We start from the raw sequence: 27,567 nt of genomic DNA on the forward strand, positions 1-27,567 counted from the left end.
CTTTTAGCCAGCCACAACACCACCAAAAGGAAAATCAGTGTTTCACCACGGAGCATCCACCCAGGGCTCGGCGGTACCTGCTGGCCCTGCTGCTTCCCACCCGGCCTGGGCTGGGATTTCAGAGCTGCCTTTAAACTTGGGCTTCTTGTTCCTTTTCCACAGATGAGTGGGGTTGGAGCTGGTGTGTTCCCCAGCTGCATGAGGGGTAAGCCACGTGCCATAGGGGAGCAGTGCATCCCACTGAGCTGGGCAGCCCCTCTGCGGAATGAGCCTTGCAAGCCCTTGCTGCTGATAACTCTGATCCAAGACAGCAATCACAATGAATAAACCATGTCATCAACCTGATAAACTCCACATTTCAAGCAGGAAGGCCTGACTTGCAGAGCAGCCCACTGGGGCACTGGGGCAGAGCTTTCTTCCACCTGTCACCACCCTCCTTCCTCTCATCTCAGGGCCAGAATCAACCTTTTTCTTTCTACAGCACCAAGATCAGACCTCTATGTGAACCAGACATGCCCAGGATATTCACTGAGGATTCAGGAGTCATATCCTCCTGATTTCTTCTAGTTGTTTTCTATATTTAATGGGGAAATCTTAGAAGGGAAGACCAGAAGCAAGCAAGTAACCATCGGAGAAGGCACAAGGTGGCCAATTCCAAGCTCCAGGCCCAAGCCAGCTGTGGCGACCAGGGAAAAACCAGCTCCTCTCTGGGCCTCCCCCTCTGACACTGTGTGGGCTCCATCTTACAGGTGTGTGGGAGGGAGGCACCCTTTCTCAAAACCTGTGGCAGATCAGATTCACACTCTCCATTCTCTAGCTGACAGACCAAAACATCTCCTGGACATAGATTTTCATGAAAACAACACACTTTACCGTAGTTTTTACAAGTTATGTCTCAGGTGACCTCCTGCCCTAAAGCAGTGTCCTGGTTCACAAACTCATCCCTACAGGAACCCACGGGTCACCAAGGGCTGGTTCACAGACTCACTCGGACACCTGGGATGCCGGGATATCCAGGAGGTCCTTCTTTTCCCTTCAGTCCTTCACTGCCTTTTTCTCCTTTCTCTCCTTCTGGGCCTTGCTCTCCTTTGTCTCCCTGTGGAAGAGAGGAGGGTGGGAGGTTTTCATACCCACACAATACATGGGTCAATGTGCAAAGCTCTTGCAAGGGAAAACACCACCACATAATTAATATTTCAGGAGTCTGAGAGGAAGAGAGCCTGCAAGCAAAAGGATGAATGAGGATGCGTCATAAATACGCTTGACATTTAAAAAAAGGAGCAAACCCAGGTTTCTTTTCCTTAAAATCTCTTGGCTGAAGGAGAAATAACTCACCCATTTCACAGAGTAACCTGAACCCCTTTGCTTCTCCTGAAATAAGGCCTGAACCTCCCACGTGAATGAGGCAGGCAGACAAGATTTGGAAGTCTCCCTTGCGTCATCCAGAAGCTCTGAGTTTGGGATGCTGAAAGACTTTTAATAGGATGGGTTTGTCTGGAGCGGCTGCTGGCTCCTGCTGCCAAACAGAAATCAGCCCAGGGCTCCAATAAACACTCTGTGAAACTGTGTCACTGTGCCCTGTAAAGGATCTATGGCCTGAGCAGTGGGTATCCTGTCAAATCACTGCTCTGACAATTATAGAATCATACAGTCAAAGAATCATTTGGGTTGGAAAAGATGTTTAAGATGAATGAATCCAAATTTCAACCCAGCACTGACAAGCCTACCACTAAACCATGTCCCCCAAGTGCCACTTCTAGGGATAGTGACTCCAGCACTTCCTGTTCTAATGCCTGGCCACCCTTTCAGCAAAGAAATTTTTCCCAATACCCACTTAAAGTTCCTCTGGTGAAGCCAGTCATTGAAATTTATGAAAAAAGTCTGTCAGATAATAAAATTTCAATGTTTGGCAAGATCAACCACGTGGAACGCAGACCAGAAATACAATCATAGAGGTGTAAGAAATAAACTTATAGCTGCTTTTCTTTTAACAAGATAAACAAAATATTGTAAATATTTTGTATTATTCAGTACCACCACTCAAAATTATATGGATACAATGATAAAGGCCAGTTTTATACTGAGAGCAGCATGTGCAGCCAAGCAGCCTTGAGCTGAACCATTTTCCTCTTGCACCTGTGTTGGGAGAGCTCAACAAGATCTCATCTGGGTAAGAGCACAGACACATCTGGTTAAGTGTCCAGAGACACATTTGGGGTGGAAAGAGCTGGCTTGGTTCAAGAGCTCCTGGGCACAGCCAGCAGTGCAAGAGAATACAGAAGCCTTGATTGTCCTTAAGGAAGAGATTTTTGGTCCAACAGTCAGAGATAAGCAGAAGTAGAGACACATGGCAAATAGTTTAACTAGATGAAGCAATAAACTACATTGTTGTGGGATGGGCTGCTCTTTCTTTCCATGGAACAAAACTGTTGGCCTGTTTGGAAAGGCTGGCTGTGCAGGGACAGGAATCAGAGCCCTGTTCCAAAGGCAAGGTAGCAAACTTATAGCAGTGAGACACAGAGTGAACCCTGAGTGAGATCCTGGGGCTTTGCCAAGGGAAGGGGATCTGGTTTCTTTACTCTCTAACATTGTTCTGGTCAGTGGTGCAGGGGAGAGTGATGGACAATTCTTGATTTCCCTTGCCAGGCCCAGGAATTCCTGATTAACTGGAAATTTGATCTGTAAAGACTCAAAACAGACAAATCGTTGGAAACCAGATTTTGAAGAACTTGACCTTTTTGGAGATCTGATCAGATGCCAAAAAACGTGGGTAGAGGAGTGAAACAGGAGGGGTTTGTTAAGTGTGCTTGCAGTCCTTAGAGATTGCAGGGCAGAGGTTTATTCCACAGAGGACCCAATAATCCCCTTGGCCTCATCCTGGCTCTGGGAATCACAGGGACCTGGGTACACAAAGCTGTGGGTGAGAGCTACAGCTCCATGGCAGTGAGGTTTACCTTGATCCCATCTGGCCCGAGCTGCCCGCTGTCCCCTTCCAGCCCGGGTTCTCCCTGTGGACAGAAGCAAACACCATAAGGCTGTGCCTAAATGTGTTTTTCCCTGAGCTTCCTGCAGCTGGCTCACAGCAGCAGCCAGGCTGCAGTGATGGGAGCCCAGCCCTGCACTCTGACACGTGTCTTATCTCATACCCTAATGCTGAACAAGCTCTTCCTGGAGCAAGAGAAGGAATTCAGCCTCTCACTCTATTCTGAGCCACAGCTTCTCCTCCCTGGACCTGCTGCTGGTCTGGGGGAAGCCCTCCTTCCCTGTGTAAGAGGAGCTCTGAGTCCATTGAACCTGGAGCTTCCTCCTCCTGCTCCATCCTCCTGACCTCAGTCCTGGGAAGGGACACAGCCCCTGCCAGCCTCAATCCACACATTCATCCCCCCCTCCCATGCCTACACAGTGTATCCAGTGTTTCCCTGCTTAAAGCTGCCTTCTGCTCCAGTGTGCCTGGCCCTGCATGGACACAGCCGCTGGCAAACAGGAGGGGTCTGTTCCCACATCTGTTCCCACACTGCTCCTCTCACACTCGGTGTCACAGTGGCATCTGAGAGCCTCAGGCTGCTGAGCTGCGGCTGATGGGCTCTGTGGGGAAGGTACTTCCACGACCCGCAGAAGGAACAGGGGCTGGGAGGGTCATGGGATGCAGAGAACAGGGTCAGCCCTTGCAGGCTGTGGGAGAGCAAGGACAGGACCTCTGGGGAACTGATGAGGCACAGAAGCCCCACCAGAAGATGGCCATACTCACCCTTGGGCCAACGAGACCTTGCTCTCCAGGGATTCCTAACAGGCCAGGATCACCCTAAAAAGAAGGAAGCACATATGGGGAGACAAGATGTTTACTGACAGTGAGGGAGCATCAAGTACTTCCCATCCCACTCCTAATTTTGACTATTTCTTTCTTTCTCCCACACAAACACCTTCAGCTGTGTTTTCAAGGGCCCAGCAGAGAAGGACACATTTCACAGGCTCTGTTGCAATGATGCTTGGCAGGGCAAGGGTCACAGAGGGGTCTGAGCTGCCTGAAGCTGCAGATCCAGAAGGAATTCTCTGGCATGATCCTTCACAGACAAGCAGCAGGGTGGGTGCAATGTGGTGTGGTGGCAGTGAGGGAGGAAAAAAGCCCCAACAGCTCTTTTAGCCCCAGTTCCAGAAGGACCTGAATCTTTGACAGCAGTTAGATGAGTGAACAGAAGGCGGTGGAGCTGGCAAAGAAATGGAGCTTGCCAATGTGGCAGTGGGGGTAGGATGGCCATAGGGCAGCTCTCTGCCATCCTGCCCACCCAACGATCTGCTTTGCATGGAAGAGAGCTCAGAAAATGCAGAAGATTCAAGGAAAAAAGATTTTGAGTCATCCATAAACCTCATCCCACAGCAAACTGCTCTTGGTCCAACTCCTTCCAGCTTGGAGAAGGAGCAGGACAGGACTCTGACTCCAAAACTTCCCAGCAAGGCCAGCAGGTAAAGGGGTGTCTGTGCAAATCATCATGTCCTGCTCCAAGGAGGGCCAGCTGGGAGCACTGGAGTTGAAACACTCATGCAGTATCAGGATGCCAGAGACAGGGTAGCTCCAGTGAAGTGTCAGAAGATTTGCCAAGGAAAACATGGCAGAGGATGGGGTGGGGGGTGGGAGTGAAGAGCAGCACAGAGGAAATTGCATTTAATCCCCACATAGAATTTGTTCAAAAGCTCTGTTCACAGGAGCAAATCTTCAGACCAAGGGGGTTAGGATTAAATAAAGCCCCCTCTGAGCTGCTCAGCACTGGGATTTTACTCAGACAAAGAGATGGCTTTTATGTGGACAAGAAGGTGCATTCATGGTCTGAAGCAGGTCAACCTTCCCCCTTAACCATCAGAGGATTTCAGTCCCCAGAGAGGTGAGGCTTGGAAACTGTGTCAGGACCTTGTCTGAGGGTATTTTTAAGTCTGAGACCTTCCAAAGACTCTTCTGGTTTCAAATTAGAAGCTGCCTGGATCTCTGAGTCTCAAGGACTCCTCTCTCCATTGAGATTTCGATCTGCAAAGAGTTGAGCTTCATTTCCAAGGTCCTTCACAGCTCTTGAGGCACAAGATCCCTGGGATGGGGCTTCTCCCCAGCACTGACAGCCTCTCCCTCGGGATGGGGCTCAGGAATTTGTAAAAATGGCTAAAATTTACCCAGTTTTAGACTTTTTAAACTTCATCTTTTATTGAATGCACTATAAGCTTTGGCTGCTGAAGGGTAAACCTGCAATGTCACTCAGCCCTTCAGGAACACAAGCTGGCATTTATCTCCCCAGTCTGACAGAGAAATTACACTTGGTGTTTTTCTTACCTTCATGCCAGGTTCACCTGCAAGACCAGGTTGTCCCATTGAGCCTGGTGGTCCCTGGGAAAAAAAACCCAACAAGATAGTGAAAGAACCCATTGTAGCGGAGCAGAAAGCAAGATCAAAGACATAACTCCTTTAGCAGTCCTCTCCTGGGACAGCCAAGCCCTGGTTGCAATGCAATTACCTCCCTGGAGCTGGCTCAGGGTCCAAAGCATCAAAGAGGCCCCTCGTGCCTGGATGTTGGGAGGGCTCTGATCAACTCTCACACCTCCCCTCTCCCCAGCCTCTTCTGCCAAGCACCTTTCTCTGCCTCCTTCCAACCCCTCTGCTTTCTAAGGTTAGTAACCCCACCAGGGAGCAGCACTGGAACCAGCTGGGATAGAAGGGCAAAGGTCCAGAATTAGACTTGGAAGCTCTTTGTGAGGGTCCAGCAGGCTGGGCTGGTACAGTGGGTAACAGAAAGGTTTGGCTGTGCTCTTGCTCCCTGCAGCCCCACATCTCCATTCCCACTGGTGTGAGCACATCCTCTGCACCAACAGGCTCCTTCTGATGAGGGTCAAGCTGCCCCACAGGCCACATCTTCCAGCTGAGCCCTTGCCCCCCATTCCCAGAGAGGCAGGGGCACGATGGTGCTGCCAGCTAAAGGGAGGTGAGGGCAGCAAGGTGACACTCCAGCACAAGTTTTGGCCAGATGAGCATTGATATCCATCAGCCAGCTGTCTCTGGCTGTACAGGGCCAGCAAACATCCAAAGGCCAATGCCTGGGCTCAGACCAGAATCCACAGCCCAGGCTGGACTGGCTGAGAGGAAGTTTCTCACTCTTGTGTGAGCACAGACTCTGGTAGGGGGGTTTGGCACCCCCCAAAGAGCCAAAAGTGCGTGTTTGACCTGGGAAAAGACAGGAATTAAGATAGAAAGATGGAAGATGTGAGAATGACCTTGCAAACTATTCTCACTCAGTCCAGCTCCATGTGCAGCCCCTGATAGTGGGGTCACAGTCATTCACTATCTTTAGTACCAAGATCTGTTGGGAGCTTTAATCTTTGTACATTTGGTCCTACCTCTGGGAAGTGTGGGGAATGAGAGTCTGTAAAACAAGCCCCAAGATGGGACAGTAAAGCTTCTCTTTAAAGGATTTGAGTGGTTTATTTACTTATGATATTTGCATTCCAGACAACAATCTCCCTTCTCTTTACAGTTGGGAATAAAGGAAAAAAGAGCACATAGTCAAGGGAGCTACCCAGGGAATAAAGCCAGCTCCTGGCTTGCTGAACTGGATTCAAGCAGAGGAGGGAGCAGGGTGTGTGTTGGGTTTGTGAACAAATGGTCATGTCACGCAATGAGAAAATTCAAGCTCCAATGAAAGCAAAAATCCTGCTTTGGTTTCTCCAGAGGTGCCAGTGCAGAGAAAGGCTCCTGGAGGAGTTACAGATTTGAATGAAGGTCTGTACTTTCTTGGTTGGCAGCATCCAGAGTGGCTAAGTAGCTGCTTTCCAGCTTCCTAGTGTGGTTTACCATGCTGAGAGCTCGCTCCATCCAGTCCAGCAGCCATGAGAATGGAAACTTTCATGACTCATACACTTTGCATAGACTGCATTCAAAGCCACCTTCATGTCTGTGTTACAGCTCAGGACCTGCAGAAAGGAGCTGTACAAGGGGCACTGGCACATGTGATAGAAAGAGCCAAGACTATATTATTTTAAGAGGACTGAAATGAAGCCAAAAGTGCAGAGGAGTTGGGGGAAACCATGGAGGCATCCCCTGCACTCCACTGGGGCACAGTTTGGCAGCTGCTGCTGGGTTTTGGTGTGTTTGTGTCACTGCTTCATGGCAACCACAGCCCAGCAGCACCGTCAGCAGCAAAGGCGTCTCTGAGCTTCTTGCAGTGGCTGCAGCAGCCTCTGCCCTGCCATGGCCATCTGGGTGGGCTGGCAAACCTGTGGTGTGTCAGCAACAGCACCAGGGAGAGGGAAAGACTGGTACTCAGTCTGATTTGTGCTTGTATTGGCTCCCTGACTGTGCACCCTGGTGCAAAAAGTTGGTCCCTGCTGTGGTCACCCTTGAAATGTATCTTCTGTTGAGAAGATGGGTCTGCACTTCCACCAGCTGGGTATCTGTGGCCTGTGATGAAAAGGGTGCTTGAATTTCTGATTTTTGCTGTTTGTTTTGGAAGCTGGCTTTCAGATTTTAGGGGAATCCTTCCTGATCGTTCCACACTGCAAGGTGTGTGGAGGGATGTTCCCACATGTTTACTCCTCCCTCAGTCCTGCCACTCCTGATTGGAAAACAAACAGGAACAAAGGTCAGACCTACCTTATGCCCCATTTCTCCCAAAGGCCCGGGTGGCCCCTGTGGTCCTTGGGGACCCTGCAAAATAGAGACACAAGGCTCTCTTCATACAGCTGCTTTCATCTCTGAGGGGCCATCACTTCCATGGTCTGTAGGATAAAACACCAGTTCCCTCCCACATCTCAGAGGAGTTCTCACTGTGCAAGATCTGGCTAGTGGGATGGAGAGACCAGCAGTGGGTGTGCAGAGTCACCTTAGCAGGCAAAGAGCTCAGAAGATTCTTCATCTTCCTGGGTCCCATCTAAAACAGCTGCAGTGGGTAATCTGAAAGTGTCTGGTTAACTCTCTCCCTTCACAGTCCAGCACTGCTGGCCCCCCTTGAGGTCTGTGTCTTTCCCCAGTGACTCCCCCAAAGCTGTGGGCTCAGTTCTGACACCATCAGCCTCCCTCCTGCTCCCCCTTCCACTCTACTACCTACACTCCAGATCTTCTGTTACATCTGACCCTGTCCCAGACCCAGCCTTGCCCTTCTTTTCTACCTTCCCTTCCAAAACCCACCCCAGGCTGTATCCTACACTCTCCCTGGTAGATCCATGGCTCCCTTTTGCTTTCCAGGGGTCTGACCTTGTCTTTCCTTATGGCTCCTAGGACTCTAGCCAAGTCTTTCACATCTCTGACCACGCTGGAGTTGGCAAGGACAGAGAAGCTGGGAATGGGATAAGTGGTGGGGAAGAGACAGAGAAAGAAATGAAGTGTCTGTGTGCAAGGAAAGACAGATGGAGAGAGAGTGATAAGAGACTTGCCGGGTCTCCTGGAGCCCCTTTTGCTCCTGGAGGTCCAGAAGGTCCTTGGATACCCTAGAAAAATTAGAAACACCAGGGTCAGCTTCAACCTAGCAGCAATCCTTCACATCTCTTGGCAGAAATGTGCACCTCAAAAATGCTCCAGTGAAAGGAGGGGAAGAGTTGGCCCTGTAGGTGTGAGATGTGGTCCAGATTTTTCCTCCTGGACCAGGACTCAAAACTTAAGGACTTGAGGTTATGAAAGGAAGTGGAAGGTATGGACACTTACTGGGAAGCCACGTGCTCCAGTCTCCCCAGTCTCCCCCATCTTGCCCTGTGAAGACACAGTTACAGCAGTTATCAGCTGGCGATGTGCTGACACACCCGTGGTGCTTTGGCCTGGAGGGCTCTGAGGACATGTGGGTGTCCCCAGGGCTGGCAGCTGTGGTTCTCACAGAGGACATACCTGCAGCCCATCTGGGCCCACCCTGCCTGGCTCCCCTGGTCGGCCCTGCAAAACAAAGAGACAAAGACGCGTCAGCAGGAGCACAAGCTGTTGGGGATGCTCTTCTGCCCCAGCCCATCTGCTCTTGCATTTTTGTGCCTCAAATTTCCCTTCCAGCTCCCTGTAGCTTTTGAGAGGCCAAACACCCGCGATTGTGCGCCAAGGAACACCCCAGCCAGCTGGGAGTGTGGGCAAGGGCCCTGATACCGGTGCTGGGTAGATTTTACTCTGGTTGCAAGACAAAATCATCCCTGCTGGTTGATCCTCGTGGAGCAATTGAACATCCCTGTTCCTGGATGTGACCTTGAGCATTTCACAACACAGCTGAGAGCAGCCTTGGCACTTACCTTGACACCTCGCGACCCTGGCTCGCCTACGGGTCCATCAGGCCCTCTGGCACCCTAGAGGGAGGCAAAAGAGTGGCAAAAATAAGAAGACAGAGGATATGGCTCACTGGAAAAATCCAGCTGTCACTTCAGCCTTGGCCACCAGGACAGTCCATGAGATCAATCCTGGCTAAGCCAACTTGTACCTGCTCGGGTTGAGCACAGCAGCTCAGAGCCCAGGACTAAAAAGATTCTTTCTCTGTTTTATTGCTTCATTTCTCACCGTTACCAGCACACAGCACTTTTTATTCTTGTTAAACCAACTACCAAGCCAGAGGAGAAAAGCAGGCCAGGAACAGCCTTATTTTCTGACAATAGTTTTGCAATGCACAGGCAAACTTGCAGCTCCAGCCTTATTGACAACAAACATTTTCCTTCCTAGAAACCTTGCTTGTCCAACACCTTTGTCCTTAACCCTTGCCACACCCCAGTGTCATACAGTGGTGGCATAGAGGTGCACAACCCCCAGTGTACAGGACTTTCACACTGTCTTGAGCCCCAAACTCCTCCCAAAGAGAAAGGTGTATTTGCTGGCAGCTGAACTCCAAGGCCTCAGCTACAGCTATGTGATATTTGAAGATCTGGCTGCTGTTCAGGACGAGGCAGATGCTTGTGGATGTGGAAGTGGAGGTGGGGAGGGTCTGGTGCCATGGCCAGCATCTGCTCCTGGGTGTGTGAGTGGGCAGTGGGCACAGGGACCTCGGGAGGTGTGTGGGACACACATCCTGCTGCAAATGAGCAGGTGTGAGTAGCTAAAATTAAACAGCTCATGGTCCAGCTTGGGCATCACTGAGGAAGGGGCACCCTCGCTCTTTTAGAGGGTTCCAAGTGAGGGCTCCTAGGAAAATGGTAAAGATATGATCAGAGAATCACAGAAAAAATGGTTTGGGTTGAAAGGGACTTTAAAGACCATCTATATTTCAAGCTTATTTCACAAAAGCCGAACACACAACCCTCTGCAGCATTTGACCCCTAGAGACTAGTGCATCACACTGACAGAGAATAAAGAGCCGCAGTGAAAGAAAATAAGAGTCAAAAAAGGCCATATGAAGAGACTCTGCTAACAGATGTCATGTTTGTAATCAGTTCATGAGCTCAGTTAGGACTCTTAGGCACTACTGCAATATAAATAATAAATAAAAACACAGAGCGGTGCTAGATTGTAGTGGTAAGAGGAATTCTGAGAGCTGGCCAGTGCAGAAAGGGAAAACAGGAGCCAATGTGCTTAATCAGGATGCAAACCCAGTGCCAAAAGTAATAACAGGGCTAGGGAGCCAGTGTGTTAGAAAAGCAACTCCAGGATGACAGGCAAAGAGAGACACTCACAAAGAAAAGCAGTGTACAGCAGAAATGTATAGGAACCCCAGCCAAATTATTACAGCAGACAAACATTGTCAATATAAAATAATGCAAAAACTCCTACTGAGCTTGGCAAAGCCCTGTGCTGCTCAGAGGAGCAGGGAGTGAATAACCAAGAGCCTGTATTGCACTGCCAGTATGGCACAGCAGAGTGCTCAGCCTGGCCTCCAGGACAGACAGACAGACAGACAGAGGGCTGTGCCCCAGATGGGATCCCCACAACCAAAGGGGTGTTTCACAGCTGGGCTGTGCTGCACAAATGTCACAGCACCTCTCACCAGCCCCACATCCCAAGTGCTGTGGCTCATGCTGGCCCCTAGATCAGAGAGAAATAAAGACCAAAAGCTTTATTAAGCCATGTCCCTATAAACCTCAAAGCACAATGACAAAGACCAGAAGGTCACTTAAAAGCAGGGCTACTGACAGCTTGAGTCAGACAGCCCTGTTACTTGGGGTGGTGGAAGAGCAGGGCCTGGAGGCATCTTGGAGGCTGCCTGGGGTGACTGGGACATGCAGCAAATCCCAGACCTGCACTGGGAAGGGAGGTGTCAGCATGGGAATGATGCTGGGAAAACATCCTCAACAACCTAATGCTTATCCTCCCTGGAAAACAAACTGTTGCCCTTTCCTTTGAGCAGCCACTTGGATATTTTGTGCAACTACATCTTTGCTATCTGAGATGATGTGGTGACCTGCTAGTGAAGCAGGGGAAGGATGTGCAGAGGGCAAGAATTCCTTTAGCTCAGGCCTGGAAGAAGGAGCAGGGATCAGAAATAAGTGGGACATGGAAATTACAGTGATGATCTGGGTTGGGAAATTGGGCAGGAAACTGGAATGAGCCCCTCCAGACCCATCTTCTGTAGCCTGTCCTGCCCTGTCCAGCCCCTTTGCCAGTGCAGGGGCTACTCTGAGCCAGGTAGAGGCTGTCAGGTGCTCAGTGATGACTGTGGCTCTCACCAGGCTGGCTGGGGAAGTGTTTACAGCATCCTCACCTCTTCCAGCACAGCCCTGTCACCAGCATGGCAAGATGTGCCAGGGCAATCTCACTTCACAGCAGTCACCTGCCAAATCCCATCACAACACATCTCATCTGCATCTGACCTGAAGAAGGAGAAAGTGACTCTCTATCCTCAAATGTGTGTGGCAAGCTTCATCTTCTCCAGCCTCCTGGGCTGAAACCTGGGCTAAAGGCTTCCCCTAATCCACCCTGACAGGAAAAGCTACATGTAGTCAATTAGTTAAATTTTTAAATCTCTCTTTTACTGACAACACTGGTTAGAGATGAGTGAGTGAGGTCCTGGCAGCTTCCCAGGGAGTGTCCCAAAGCCAGGAGCCTCAAGGTTCCTCAAGGTGCCTTCCCCCTGCAGACTTGGCAGCCTGGCCTTGCCAGCAGGGCTGAGCGCAACCCCTGGGGTCCCCTTGGACCCTCAGTGCCCTTTGGTCAGTGGAGGCCAGGCCAGCATTTCCCAGTGCTTAACAACACCAAGCAGCGCTATCAGATACCCCAGACTAAACACGGGGTTGTGATGGTGCCTGGATGTGAATGGCTCACAAAGGCAGGGGAACTCAGCTCCAGGCTTTGTCACTGCAGGTGAGGCAACAGGGATATATCTTGCTGCTAAAGTGGACAATATTCCTGCAGAACTGTGTGTTCAACAGGGTGTTCCTGCAGAGCAGAGCTGCATTCCCTCCTGTTAAACACCTACTCAGAGCTCAGAGACAGTGACCAGCCTCTGAACTGCAGCATGAAGGAGCACTCAGTAGCTCCTCTCCAGAAACCCAAGGCTCTTTCCTTACCCAGTTATCCAAATATTGGTATTTCGCTATCACAGTCTGGCCAAACAACAAAGCAAGCAGATGCCTTGAGTGAAGCCAAAGGGAGACATCCCTGGCCATGGATCTGGAACGAGCTTTTCCTCAAACACTTCTAAGGCTTTCTCAGTCAACTAGAAAGATCCCTGGAAGCCAAACAATACCCTCCACTTCTCCATGAACAACAACTCAACTGGGCTTGGAAAGGCAAATATTTTCAGGTTTGTTTAGATAACACCACTTTACAAATCCCTGGCATTTACAAATTGCTGGAGTTGGTGATGCTGGAAATCATCAGGTCCACGTGGCAGAGGCAGCAATTCTTTCCCTCTGGCACGGAGCAGCAAAGGGCCTGGAGTGCAGGTGTGCTCCCCTTATCTTGGATTTGCAGGCTTCACCTGGGCAGCAGCTGATGCAGGAGCTGGATGAATGAATGGCAAAGTGGAAAAGAGAAATGTGCTTTGGGATTTGAAAAGCTCCTCTGTATCACCTGAGCCAAAACCCAGCAGAGAGAGGATAAAATTATAGAAATAATGACAAGCACCTTGGCCAGGAGAATAGGGCAAGGTAAGGCACTTTACAGTAGGATTTCACCTTTATAATGTGAGTTACAAAATCATGGCTCTGGTTGATATTCAGCCTTTCATAGAGATTCCCAGTCTTTTTGATGACATTATCCTTACCACACATCCTCCTGCTGTGAGGAGCTGATTAACAGAAATGTGCTTTAGGATTTAAGTGACATAGGGCGAGGGGCTTGCTGGACCAACTGCCTCCAAATTTAAACCTTGATTTGGTTCAGTAATTAGGTTTAAGCATGTACGTAGCTGTCACTAGCTGCATGTTAAGCACATATCCAGTAAGTGCTACACTGAGTACAGATGAAGGGAAATGAACCTGGGCTCACATCTCCAAGTTTCTTCTCCTTGGGGAAGAGGAGAAAGGAAAATAATGTTTGAGGAAGATTGCTCAGCATCAGTTTGGTGGAATAAACAAAGACTTGTGAAGGAACAATAGCTCTTGTCAGGATTAAAAAGAAGGCTACAATTTTTTAAAAGCTTTTCTTTTTAAAATATACATATCTTGACAATATAAAACCTATCACAACATAAGTGCAGACCCCAAAAAGTCTCCATTGTTCTTTACAATCAAAACCATATTTGCTACTTACGTTTCCTTCAAAAGCAGAATAACTTTAATGAAGCATCTACAAACAGAGCTCATAGAATCCACAAACATCTGGCAGGGGCTGCATTCATGTTTCCACTCTGAACTGAATTACATCCCTTCTGTAAGCTAGGATTGACAGAGGGTAATGTCTGAAATTACAATTGGGGGGTCATTTCCCCATCCTGAGTGAAGCAAGAGCCGGAATCACAGGAGCAAGTAAGCAAACATAGGATACTATGTGCCTGGAATATCTTCTAAGAGTATGAAGAGAAGGAAAATGTGAATGAGAGAGATTCAAACCAGAAATCCTCCAGGCAGGAGACCTGCTGGTTCTTACAATACTGACTTCTCTACATCATATCCACTGAAATCTGTAGAATTTCACAGCAAAGCCCAGGTTCCTCCTTCCTGCTGGGGATCTCAGAGAGCACATCCCTCTGCCTCACAAATTCTGTGTGGATTATATCAGTGCAGTGCTCAAACAACACCAGCTCTCCACCACAGCACAGCCCAGCAATGGGAGCTGAGAGCAGGAGCACCAGCAGCAGATCCAGAGGCTCAGTTCTTGCTGGTAGAGCTTTAGGCAGAGTTTTACCCCGCTCCAATACCGCTGCAGGAGAAGCAGAAAGTGGGAGTAGGTAAAATGTATAGTTTACTCCAGTGTATGTCCTTGAAAATGAAACAAGGAAACAGATACTTGGAGGGAGAAATGCAAAATATGTTGTTGTTGGGGACTTCAGCAGAACTCATGTATGCTTGCTATTAATACTTTGTAAAGCAGCTGGACAAGGAAAAACAATCCAAGCAGGAATGCTCCTGCAATAAATATCCCGTTGGAGAAGAAAGATTGAAGAGCTCAGTGGGACGGGGGCTGGATGTCACAGGCAGGAAAACAAGCAGCTTTGGCAGGTCTAGAGGTCAGTGTCCTGTCGGCTGTCACCCAAACAGGGTGGGGAGAACCACACAAGAACTGACTCTGAGTGAATGTGAGCTCTTTGTTGGGGGAAATGGGAACTGATAGCACTGCCAGTGGTGCCAGGCAGGGTGAGGAGTCACCTGTGCTTACAGGGTGGCTCTGTTGAGGTATGTACACATAAAATCAGGGCTGGAAAAATCCTTAGAAAGGCAAAGGACATGCTTATAATATGATCTACTGACAATGCAAAGCACACTTTCCTCACATGCCTGTGGAGCCCTGCCCGGAGAAGTCAATCCTGTGGGACTGAGGGGAACACATGGGTAGAACAGCCCAGCTCCATTTCTGTCAGCCTGGTCTCTTAATTCTATGTCATGACATACCCTTTCCTCCTTCATCTGCCTCTGGTTATATCACAGCACTTCATATCTCAGCTATTTTTTTCTCCCATAGCAATGAAAGCACCTTTTCTGGTTTTCTACCTGCACCCTTTCCCACAGCCCATCTATATCTTCAGGCAATTATATCTTCATCAATCTCACCAGAAGCATCCATAAACTGTGTTTTGACATGGCAGCTAGTTGGAAAAGACAGGCTGGACCACTTCCATGATAACCTGTACTCTGGACACCCCTCTGCCCTTACACATCCTTTGCAGTCACTTCCCTGTTAAGATTTATTTCAAGGACCACACAGCCTTTATGTGCAGCAGAAACGTGGGGGTGCTGCCCAACTTCTGCTCATCTTCACACCCCCAGACTAGACCTCCAGATTGTTTTTCCAGTGTCTGGAAGAGGAGAGGGATGAAAGCTCATGGAGAGCGCTTACCCTGCGGCCTTTCATTCCTCGGACCCCTGGTGCACCACGGGCTCCTGCCGGACCCTGCAAGGGGAAAAAGGAAACAAAATGAGGAAGGCAGAAGCTTTGGTAAGACCCTAAATTCCTATATGATCTGCAGGGCCCTCAGATGCAGACCCTTGACCAGCAGATTGATTCATTAAACACTTGCTAAAAACATCACCATTTTTACTTGTCTATAAATGGTGGTTTTTTTTTTTTTAAAGTCATGGATTGTCTTTGGATTGTGAACATTTAGGCCAAAGATCCTGGCTGAGGTTTGTATGCTTAATGACCTGCAGCCTGTTACCTGTGTCAGTGGTGTGATGTAAAGAGAAATTGAACATCCAGAATCCTCTGAATCTATTAAAAGCAGCTGTTGCTCAGCATCTGTTCAAAAATAATAATAACTGAGATCTGGTTTTTAGATGTCCAAATACAAAATCAGACACCTCATCTTTGGTATCCAAGTTTGATCTTTTCAGCTAAATACTATCTTAAAATAACTGTTGCCCTGTTAATGCTGCATAAATATTGATACTGGCAGACAGATATTAATTTAATGCGAACTGTTGGTGTTGTGGATGATCCTGTTCTTAAAATTAGAGAAAGACTTCAGGTTTTCTTTTAATCTGGATTTGTACACACATGATTCATTAATGTGCATACAGAAAATAGAGAAAACCAGGTTTTTTCCTAAAATATTTATCAGAGTAGAAAAAAAAGGATGTATTTATTTAACATGATGTAGTTCTGTATCACAGCTTTTAAACCTGATATTTAAAGTTAGTTAGTGCCTTTCTGCTGTCAGAAGAGAAAACCTCAAAATGACACATTCACTCCTTGCTCTCTCAAACATCCCACATCAAATTTGGCTGTTTACATATTAATAGCTTTTACCAACTGTCAGCCCTGCAAACTCCACCATGGATCAGAGGAGAATTGGACTGTGATCTTCCTACTGCTCCTACTGCTGCAATTTATGAAGATTTTGCTTTTGTGCATGGCATGTAAGTTCAGGATATAAATGCTGAGCTGTTCTCAGTATGGAAAAGTCAGCTGACTGTAACTGCATTTGTGATCACAGCACATCTCAGTTTTGGTAGTGAGGATAGCAATGACTGGCACAGGCAGTGGATGTGTTTGATGCCTGTTTTATAGAGATTTTGATGATAACCATGGACTGAAATGAAGTCCTTAGTTGGTATTTGGAATCTCTGGAAGTCTCAGCCTGTCCCAAATACCTTATGGAAATACAAGGACAGAAACATTCATGATGGCAAATGTTGAGGGAACAGCTAGATACCCTGCTGGAATTTCAATGAACTGTTTAGGAGAAGATACATGGCCAATATTCCTATATATACACATTATTTTCAAAACTGTATATTAACAGAAAAGATGCAGCATAATGGTAAGAAGAGGAAAAAGGAATTCACATGCCTCAGAAAGCTGAAACCAAGGGCAAAGTTTCCTACCACTGACTTTGCTTCCCATTTCCAGTCATCCTTTGTTGAATTAATCACCCATCACTGCTAAGGCTCATTCAAAGATTTTAACAGTTTAGGACAAACAACAATTGCATGCCTCAGGTCTGGCTTGAAAGGCAAATAAGGAATGTTTGGTGGAAAAACAGCTGGAGTTAATGAGTGGGGATTTGATATTAGGAGATTATTTGATTTACTGGCTCTGTGGGGAAGTTTGGCTTATTGAATTATGACTTTTTAAAATGCAGTTGTGGAGCAAACATTTTGCTTGGACGAATTTGTTATTTGCCTGCAGGAGAAGAGGGAACTGAAGGAAGCGGAAGGACCCAGGGACCGCCTCAGCTCCCAGAGCCTTGCTGAGAGGTTTTGGTATCTCCACCTGGATCTGATGCCTCAGCTCATGTTATTGTTATGGCCCAGTGAAGACAGACAAAATTTGGCTTCAGTTGAATGTACATTTAGTGGTGCAGGGATGGTGCTCAGGGCTTGAGCTCTCTGTCACAGAAACTGCCTCGGCCATGGGTGCTCACAGGCCTGGAGCAGGAGGGAGCCCACTGCTTCAGCTGTCCCCAACTCAGGGAGCTGCTAACATGATGGGAAGGTGCTAAAAATGGGACATCTACAGATATCCAGCTGCCCCCTCGGCTTCTGTCAACAGCAAGTGCTGCCATGAGGGGTCACAGAGCAGCTCAGGGCTGGGGGCTGCGGGTGGCATCATGCTGCTTTTACTGTAAGGACCTGGCTGGTGCCACGTTGCTGCTCTCCAGGCAGAGATGAGTCACCATGAGTGCTGCTTCACCTCAGATTTTCTCTTTTTTTCACCTCCACTCGCTTGATACTGCACAGTCTGTGCCCAGGCAGCAGCTGCCTGCAGCCAGTGTACCCAGAGCATCCTCGAGCTCCTGGCAGTGGCAGAATTGACCCTGGTTTGGAGGCCACACCTTTGGCACTTCCCAGGCATTTCACTGCTGTGCTCTTCCTCCCAGTTACCAGCACTGTGGGAATTCACACACTGAGCAAAATCCATTCCCTGCATCCACCCAGGGCTCTCTTTTTGTTGGCTCCAGCAACACTTGTGATGCTGGGAGAGCCCAAACTACATCTAAAGAACATCTGTGGGAAACTGGAGCCAGGCTAAAATCTGCCTCCATGGCAATTGCATGCTCCAGCCACGGCTGCAGTGTGCCAGATGAGCCTGTCCAGATGGAGGGACTGTCTGGGGAAGCTGCTCTGCTGCTCCTCTCATGCCAGCAGGGCTTTGACCACGCAGGACAGTCACACTGCATGACGTGGTCACTGTGATAAATGTGATAAATGACTGTGATGCATCACTGTGGTGTGATCACCACACTGCCAACCATTCCCAGCCCACAACACCTTGAACTAGGGAGCTTGTGTCCTGCTAAAAGATTGAGGCTGGATTGCGACTTCTGCATCCCTCCTTAGGGAAATGGGCTACAGCTTTTTGAATTAAGCACTGTTCTTTTCCTGTGTCTCTTTCCATGTTGCTCCCACCCATGTCCCATCCCTTTCCCCATATCTCTTGTTCATATCAAACTCAAACTGGAATACAGTTGCTTGACTTAGCCCATTACAAGGTGATGATAGCCTTTACTTACTGTTGGTCCAGGGATCCCAGGAAAACCCACTCCTCCTGGCATCCCAGGGTGCCCCTAAAAGGGAAGGAAGAAGAACATGCCTGCTGTGAATATCCACAATCTGCACAGACCTTCTTCCTCCAAGTGGGAAGACAGGGAAATGGCATTGTTGGTTGCTTGCAAGGTCAGGCAGAACTGATATTTTCAGGGTAAAATTGCTCAGGGGCAGAAGGAAATGGCCAGGCTGTCACTACCCCAGCTCCAACCCAGCCAGCAACATCAGCAGCAAGATTTTCTGAACAGCATAGAAGAGAATGGACTGAAGTAATATGAAAATATGTCTTTGGGTCTTGTACTATGGTAGACAGGAAACGAGTGTCAGAGCAAGACAAGATCCAGCTGAGGTCCCCACTGTTAAATTCCTAAATGTAGATCCCCGAAAGGCAGCGCACAGCAAGGCACAGTGACTGTGCTGCCCAAGCACCCTGCACTTCCAGCTGCTCTGGGCAGCTTGGACAGATCCTTGTTGGTGGGCACTGTGTGTTCCAGAGCCAGGATGCTTGGGAACAGGCAGTCCTTCAGCTGATGGAGCCACAGAACACACCTCAAAACTGAAGGGGAAACTGCTGGACACAACTTCTGGGGACAGGCTACGCCTCAATATCCACCCAGTCAAATGCCCATTCCCATCCCCACAGACATGGGAAGAAATTGCAGCTGTTGCCATGAAACTGAAAGACCAGGAGAAGCCGCACCTTTGGCTAGGACAGAGACAGAGGCAGCAGCAAGAGTGAGAGAATGCAGACTTACTCCTTACCATCGACCCCTTGACTCCTGGAGGGCCTGGGGGTCCCACTGAGCCACGGTCACCCTGGAGAGAGACAGGTGCATAGGGAAGAGTGATCCAGAGCAATGAAACAACTAAAAAAATTCACCAATTCATGTCTATGCCATCAGCTTTCTACCAGAAATGCTTCCAGTATTACTCTCTTTCCATCCCTCTCATCAGAGTAGGGAAGGATTGCAGGAATTAACTAATCCTCCACATCCCAAGAGAGGGGACTTTACTCCTGCCATCAAAACCACCAAGGTGTGAAGAAAACAGGCACATCACCTTCAATTCCAAACAGTGCTAGGACTGAACCCAAGGAAATCTCCAGCCCTTCCCACCCAAGGCATGACATGCCTGTTCTACAGTATCACAATCCCTACGTGTGCTGGCAGTTTCAGAGCCATGGATTTAGAGGCCCTGCTGAGAGCAGGGAATCAAGGTGGAAAAAAACAGAGGTGCTGCCTGGTGCTTTCAGAGGAGACTGTGGGTGTTTTGGGGGAACTTCCAGTCCTGTGGCTCATGCTGAGACCACAGTGCCAGCAACAATGACCTGGAGGTCTGATTTATGAGGGGCTTGGAGCTGGATGACTCCTCAGCCCACCTTAAAGGTAGGATCCCTTCTAAAACAAGTGGTTGAAAAGCTTTATGTACCAAGACATCGCTTATTCACCACAAAAGTCTTCTTTATCCCCTCATGCAGACCATCTCACTTGCCATGAATACATCCTTGACCCAAAGGTAGGAGACAAAATGGTTAAGCCCCCAGGAGCACCACCACAACCTGTTGATGTGAGGGTGACATGAAGGTGTGGCTTTAGTAATGGGACACATCTCCTTTGGGACACATCTCCTTTGGGACCCATCTCCTTTGGGACACATCTCCTTTGGGACACATCTCCTTTAGGACACATCTCCTTTTGGACTCATCTCCTTTGGGACATAGCTCCTTTGGGACACATCTCCTTTTGGACTCATCTCCTTTGGGACACATCTCCTTTGGGATACATCTCCTTTTGGACTCATCTCCTTTGGGACACAGCTCCTTTGGGAGATGGTGGCAATTCCCACACAACTGTCTGTAGTCTCCCTCTGGCCCCAGGGATGCACTGGGAATTAGGTGTGTTAGATTTGTATGCTCAGGGGGATGAGGAAGGAGGATTTAGCAAATGCTGCCAATTAGTTTAAGCCCAAAATCTGTCCTACCTTCCAACAGCAAAAAGCATAAGGGGAAATCCCTTCTGGGCTCTAAGGAGCTTATTAAAAACAAACCCCAGAGTTTGTGTTGTCACCAGTTGGCCCTTGTAAACCAATGTACGGATTTTTTTCTCCCTGAATGGATGGATTTTATTAAGTGTGTATTTACTGTATTGTTCTCTTTGATAATCTTTGGATTCTGCTGGCTTCAGTCTTAAGTTTTGCAGCTCTCAGGATGGAGATTGCTGACTCAGCTATGTCTAATGGAAGCATATTTCCCACTTCATTTAGCTCACAAGAGCGTAGTAAGCTGTAGGATACTATGCCAACTGGAGGCCTGATTGAGGTTTTGATTTGATGATAGCTATTTCTGTCATCCCTAAGTTTGTCCTGGTAGAGAAGCCTGATGGAAATCCCAGCTGTGCTGAGGATCTCCAAGGGCAGATTTTCAAAGGGCAGCCCGGGTTTGCCTTGACACTGATGTAACATCACATTACAGAGCTGATCTGGAAGCTGAGGATACCTCATGTGGTCAAGGCTTTGGCACAGAAGGCACAGGGGCAGATGTGAACTTAATGGAATAGAGAAAAAGATCTTCCCATGTCTCCTGCATGGCAAATGCCTTATTCTTCATTCAATTCAGGGCTGCAGCTGCCAATGAGACAGCTCACTCAAGCACCAATTTTCTGTGTAACCACCCTGGACACATCACAGACTCTTTATTCCTCTGTTTTCCTTCTCTAAAATGCAGCCCACATCATGTCATTCCTTTTAGTTCTTGTGGGCCTTGACAGCTTGGACTGAGATTGGTTCTGCTACTGCCCCGCCGGGGCCCACAGGATGGAAAGGCTGCTGTGGACAGACGATAAAATGGATCTGCAGCAAACACAGTATAACTGTCACAGAGTCTTTACATCATTACCCACAGGACAGGGCTTGAGGCAATAAAAGTGAGAAAGAGAGCACTGATGTGTGGAATGCATCGTTTTATGCTCTTCACTATCTTTATGGCTGCACTGTGAATAATTAAACCACCAATGAAAACCAGCAGCGTGCGAGTGAGATACAATGAGTGACACAGATGATTTGTCTTTGGGAGCTGCCTCTGAATAAAAGTTTACACTCTAATAGAAAACAAATTAACGTCCTTTTACATTTTTATGTGAAATAAAGCCCTTTTTATTCCCCTGGAAGAGGTTTGTTTCTGTACTGTACCCAAGAGGGCACCAGCCCTGAGTGTGCCCAAAGCAACCAGGGGCAGTCAGATAGGATGGTCCTCACCAGATCAGAAGGGAAATATTTGGACTAGCCTTTGCTCAGATGGGTGGCTGCACTCTTGTGCACCTGAGAAATTGCTGTTCAATGCAGGCTCAGCCCTGGTCCAGCATGACCCCCCTGGCAACCCAGAGCACACCTCTACAGAAATCTGTAACCTCAATCCCATGGACTCCTCCCATGACCAGCAACACAGGGCTGATGGATCCCTCATTGCCATAAAAAACAGAGCTGACTGTTAAATACAAACTGCCTGGCACATTATGAATGAAGAAAGTTAATTTTTCAAGGAATATTTGACAGCATCTCCCTGGAGGGCAGCACATGTTAATTCCTGAATGAGAAATGGATGATTTTGGCCTGGTCCTAGTCTAGCTCAGACACCCTGGACATGCTTCATTCCCAGCTGGGTGTTGCACTCACATGTCAACTTAAATCTCCACAACCCTTCTCCCGCCTCAGCCTCCCCATCCTGCAAAAATTACAACAACCATTTCATCGCAATCCTACCTTTTCTCCTGCTATTCCAGGCTCCCCCACCGGACCAATGAAACCCATTAGACCCTGAGGAAAGAGGAGAGCACAACTAATTTTCAGTTTTCATTTGCTGAGAAAGTAAACAGTTCCTTTGGTCCACCTTGCTGGTTGCAATAGCACAGCATCCCTCGTATAATGCTCAGTAATTCCTACTGGCTACCAGAGTGGACGGAGTTGCTCCCGGCCATGGGAATGTCTAACTCCACAGCTGGTTCTGCTTTAGGCGCCAGCTGGAACAGCAGCACGAGGATCTGCAAGAACCACAACACACAGCAGAGTGGATGAGTGGAGGAAGAGAGGCTGAGTCCACAGTGTGGCTTTGTTCTGTGAGCTTTTCCCCAAACAGCTTCCCCAGGAGATCTGCAGCAGGAGCTCCTGGGTTGCACAGACTTACCATCATTTTAGTGGCTGGACTGGGTAAGCTTCCTCTGGGTTAATCCAAGCTGCCTCAGCCCTTTGTGCAGACTAATTTTGCCCTGGATAGTGTCATGCTGGTGGGATGCCAGGAGGAAATAAAGGTTCCTGCAGCCAGAGAGGCCAGCAGGGCAGTGGATCTCACACACTACTCAGAAACCATCTTGGAACAAACCTCTAGTCTAAGCTCAGGGTTTAACAACGTTCAGGATAACGAAGAGGCAAACAGAACTGCTTCTAATTAGGAAGATGGAAACAGATACAATCTCAAGCAAAGATGCCTGAGAATTAAGATACAGCAACCTCCCTACAGCTCCAGTGGTTTCTGGCTCTGGAGATGCAAGGGACCATCCCCTCAGCCACTGCTGGTGCTCAGTCTCCTCTGTGCCATGATGGAAATACCCATTAGCCATGGGATGACAGCTACAAACAGAGAAGCTCCACTATCCTGCAGGGGTGTCACCAGCCTTTCTGAAATGTTCTTTGTTTTGAAATGGCCTTTGTGTCTGAAGCTGAGGCAGTCCTGGAGCACAAGAGTGTCATCGTGGCCAGGCTGCCCAGACCAGACACCCCTGAGACAGAGCTGGACTCGGCACAGATTGCCCAGTGCAGGAATCAATGGGAGAGCAGAAAACTCTGCAACATCTGCCTATGCAAGGTTGCCACTGGGTGGCATTGCTGAAGGCTGCTGATCAATTGTCCTCTCAAGCAGACACAAGTGCAGGTACACAACTGCATCGTTTCCAAATTCTTCCAATAGCCCAAGGCCATGAAGAAGACAAATGTTATGGCAGAGAATGCAAAGCAATGAGATGCATCAGGGAAACGCATTGCTAGGCAAAAATAGACAATAAAGCAAGAAAGAGTATGTCTCTTGTTCATTTCCAATTTCTTGGAAAACCATAGAACTCTTTCTCTTTCTCCTGTGAATATGCTCTTTAAGAAATTTCTGGTTCCTTAGGCCAGTCCCTCAGAAGAGGGATCCCTGCTCTGCAGCAAGTGTTGATCCCATTGAGAACAAAACTGTTTCAAACTCCCTTCCAGGGATGCTGCATATCCAAGCTCAGGCTCGAAGGTCAATCTGCAGATCCACTGTCCATGGCAGCATCAGCTTCCACCCTCAAAAGCCTCTCAGGAATCCAGGTCCTGAAACCAGGTGTACTGGTGGTACTTCCCAGAGGGATTTGCAGGGATCTGAGCACACCAAGAGCCCTCAGTGCCGCCCTGAGACCCCCTCAGATGTGCTGCTTGTTAAGGCAGCTTGTGCAGAAACCTGCTGGAACATCAACATTGGCCCTGCTGCACACATCAACTTTGGGATGGAAGGGAGCACAGCCAACATTTCAGCCCAAACCCAGGGAAAATTCTGCCTGTGCTGGTGCATTGTGGTACAGCACAGGGGAAGATGTCACTGCTCCCCACGTGAGAGGACAGTTCCTTGGTGTGAACGTGAGATGCAGAGCAGGGTTCTTGTAGCTTCCAGCACAGTAGCTCTGCAGTGTTTGCAGCCAGCACTGTCTGCTCTGGGCTAAATTAACCAACATTGCTGTGTCTGCAAGCAGACACAAACAGAGATAGATATGTCTATGCCAAGTAAATCTCAGTAAATTATCAGGAGTATAAGAAAAAAACACGGGGAGATTGGGTAATGATGCTCTTCACTGGCCAAAATGGGATAGACACTAAAGGCAAGGAGATTTAGGTTTTAAGACAGAAAGATTTAGGTTTTAAGAACCAGAAGAGCTGCCAATGGCAAATATTTAATCAAAGCAGACATGAATGGTGGTCATTACACTGAAATGGCTGTGGCACAACATATTTTTCTCAGGTTCCCAGGGTTGAAAAGAGGGCCTGCATCAAACACGGCTCCGGGCAGTGTGTGTAATGATGCACGTGAAGTCCCAGCAGCGCTGGCTGCCCGGATAAAGGCCCACACTATACAGGAAAGAATGTAAAACATTTATATTAGACGGGAGTTCAGCATGTCGCTCATGATTCAGTCTGCTGTATTCCCCAGCCAAGGGCATGGTGGAAAAGGGATGGAGATTGTTAAAAAGTTGCTGGGGGCTTGGGGGGGTGGGGGAAAGGAAGGGAGGGGGGACTGGTGGGTTGTAATTCCTAACTCCTGTCTCGCTTTCCCCATTTATTGTCCAGCCCTGTCATAATTAAGCCCCCCCTCTTGGCTCCATCAACGGAGAGCAAGTCAGCAATGAAGCCTTGCATAAATCATAGCCCATTTGAGAGAAACAAGCGGCTGGCGAGCCCAGTGTGAGCAGGGTCTCCCAGGGACGGGACTGCTAGTCGCTCCCAGCGGGAACCGATCACGGCCTTTCTGTTTTACTGGTTCGCTAGAACTCAAAACAAAACAAACCAGGGACAAAGGACGGGAGGGAGTAAATGTACAATCCTCCCATTCAGATGAAAGAAAGGGAAAGTAAAACAGTAAATATCACAGTTTAAAGGAGGACGCTCTGACCCGCAAAGAACAGCCATGTGGTTTAACCCCCTGTGCACCGGGCTCAGCCCTGCCCTGGGCCCGTGTTGGGCTCTCAACACCGTGTCACATCAAAGAGGTTGTGAACACCATGGTGCCTGAAAATCCCTGATGGAGATGTCTGGAGGTCAGAGATGCCCTGGAGGAGAAGGTAAATGGGTTGGAAAGGAGCAGCGTTAACTTGTGGGAAGCACCAGTGCAGTTCCCTGCTCCGTTCTTGGTGACCCTCTTGACCTTGGTTAATACAATCAGGACCTCCCCACCTGCAAACCTGACATTACAGACCCTCTCCTCTGGAAGGAGAAATACATGAAGGAGATGGTGCTGGTGTCTTTGACAAATTATCTCAAAAAGCTGATATTGAGACAACATACTTTGATCTTAAAGGACAAGAGACCTTCAAGGGGCCTTGGCTGTCCCTCCCAGCACGGAGGGATGGGTCTGTGGCTAACCCTGACACAGCCCCATGAGTGAGCAGGGCTGTCACTTCTTGTACAGGGGAAGGGACTCAAACAGCTGCTCCTGCTATGGCAGGACCTCCCCAGTCCCATTAAGGACATAAATCAATTGAAGCCTCTTTCAGCTGGCACAACTCTTCACTGGGATTTTCTAGTGCCAAGTAGGGGCTCCCTGGGATGGCAGAACCTTCCTGTTACTTCTCCCACAGGGCTCTCTGACCTTCAGCATGGACATTTTGGTGACATTCTCCTGCTGTGGATTCCCAGCTCTGGGACAGGAAGGCTGGTGGCTCTCCTGGCCTGAGGCCCCGTATTCCTCTTTGTATCCTTCTGACTCCATTTGCAGGCAAGGAAGGGTTAACCCACACATTTCCAGGGTACTGGGGCACCCTGTGGCTGGAATCCTTCCAGCACATGGAGACAACAAGCATCTCATGAATGATCTTCCCCAGTCTGTGTCCTTGCAATGGAAAAACAATGCATCAGGGACTGCCCTGTGGCTTAAAACCTCATTTTTCAATGAGAGCTCAAGTATCACTGGAAACCCACAGAAACTCACATGTTTTCCTAAACAGATGTCCCTAAGAAAGGGAAGAAATCTCCAGTAAGATGAATGGCTGATCTCTTCTCATGCTGTTATGCTGAGATTTTCTCCTCTGAGAGAACCCATTTGTGGGGCAGAGCAGCAGGATTGAGAAGTGAGACCACCCTTACTGTGGAATAGAAAACACCAAGGTCTCCACAAGAAAAAACAGGGTGAGGTGATGGTGTCTTCAGTGGCAAGGGCCTGAGCCCATCCTCTCAGGGCCCTGCAAAAAACCAACCTGGCCCAAACAGCAGCTGCTGAAGTTTAAGTGGAGGGAGGAAGGAAACCCCAACACTCCAGCATCGTTCAGTGGAGGTGTGATGGGAGAGGAGGTTATTTCTCGTTAGTCTGGTGAAACATTTTTGTTCTAATGACTTGACTGGCTCAGAAATGGAAATTTTCTGTGTGATATTTCTAGACAGAGACTAATTGACTAAGAATAACACAGGCAGCTTTCCTACCACTGTGCTGGTTTCAGTGTCAGCAGAGGCCAGCTGTGTTTTCTTTTCGATGAGCAGTGCCTACAGTTCTCATCCAAGGTCAGTCCTGAGGGAAGTTAAAGAATAATAATCCTAATGATGCTTTACCCTTCAAGGACAATGTCTGGTTAAGGATCTCAAAGCACTTCTGAATATTCATTTTTAACAGTATCCACAGGTGCCACTTCAGAACAGGAGGCACTGGGCTAAGCTCTGCTCAGGGCTGTCTCACACCTTCCACAGGAGGGGAAGCTGAGGCACAAAGCACTGGAAAGTATTCCCTGAGATCGTGCAGAGTCTGATAAAGCTGCATGTAGAACTCAGATGTGAGGAATAGCTTTGCTCCTTTGCTCTTCATGGAGCAAATTAACAACCATAACACAGAAATGGCTCTAATTTCCAAACAGAAGTTCTAATTTCCAAACCTTTGATAGATACTGAGGCTGGTATCAGACTGTTGGTACTGAAAAGGATCCACCTTGACTTTTTTGGACTTGTTTGGTCAGAAACCCTTGGTGGAAGTGACCCCTGGCTGTTGCACACAGGGTAAAGAAGAGCCAGAGAGGCTGACAAGCTAAACCAAAGCAGACCAAGCATGCTGACCCCAGCAGGGAAAGTGTTGGGAAGGACAGCAGTGGTGAGAAGCAACACCCACAGCGCCAGGGCCAGCTGCCACAGCCTGCTCGGTGTGGTGGTGCAGGAACACACAGAGTACATTGGAGGCCCCGTGGTTTCACTTTCAGGGTTGTTGGTGGACAAGTTTGTTGGTTTCAATGACAGAGATGTGGGAACAATTGCTGCTTTCTCCTTGATGTCTCCTTGATGTTTGTGGTTCCCCCAAAGCCT

General features: G+C 48.5%; 1 protein-coding gene across 9 annotated transcripts in view; it reads right to left on the reverse strand.

The window, feature by feature from the left end:
• Nucleotides 1-27,567, reverse strand: part of COL27A1 (collagen type XXVII alpha 1 chain) — a 182,150-nt gene that overhangs the window by 31,914 nt on the left and 122,669 nt on the right. For all 9 annotated transcript variants that reach the window (XM_088065669.1, XM_088065670.1, XM_088065668.1 and 6 more), the window contains 13 exons: nucleotides 22,264-22,317; nucleotides 19,270-19,323; nucleotides 18,474-18,527; nucleotides 15,359-15,412; nucleotides 9,235-9,288; nucleotides 8,849-8,893; nucleotides 8,672-8,716; nucleotides 8,404-8,457; nucleotides 7,625-7,678; nucleotides 5,315-5,368; nucleotides 3,749-3,802; nucleotides 2,955-3,008; nucleotides 989-1,096 (listed from right to left, as the gene is read on the reverse strand). In XM_088065669.1, the coding sequence (XP_087921795.1) occupies nucleotides 989-1,096; nucleotides 2,955-3,008; nucleotides 3,749-3,802; nucleotides 5,315-5,368; nucleotides 7,625-7,678; nucleotides 8,404-8,457; nucleotides 8,672-8,716; nucleotides 8,849-8,893; nucleotides 9,235-9,288; nucleotides 15,359-15,412; nucleotides 18,474-18,527; nucleotides 19,270-19,323; nucleotides 22,264-22,317 (738 nt within the window). The remainder of the gene's footprint in view (nucleotides 1-988; nucleotides 1,097-2,954; nucleotides 3,009-3,748; nucleotides 3,803-5,314; nucleotides 5,369-7,624; nucleotides 7,679-8,403; nucleotides 8,458-8,671; nucleotides 8,717-8,848; nucleotides 8,894-9,234; nucleotides 9,289-15,358; nucleotides 15,413-18,473; nucleotides 18,528-19,269; nucleotides 19,324-22,263; nucleotides 22,318-27,567) is intronic.

This window comes from Pseudopodoces humilis, chromosome 22 (genome assembly GCF_049639895.1).
Source record: "Pseudopodoces humilis isolate 2021_Gansu_Grassland_sample_001 chromosome 22, ASM4963989v1, whole genome shotgun sequence".
Classification (NCBI taxonomy): domain Eukaryota; kingdom Metazoa; phylum Chordata; class Aves; order Passeriformes; family Paridae; genus Pseudopodoces; species Pseudopodoces humilis.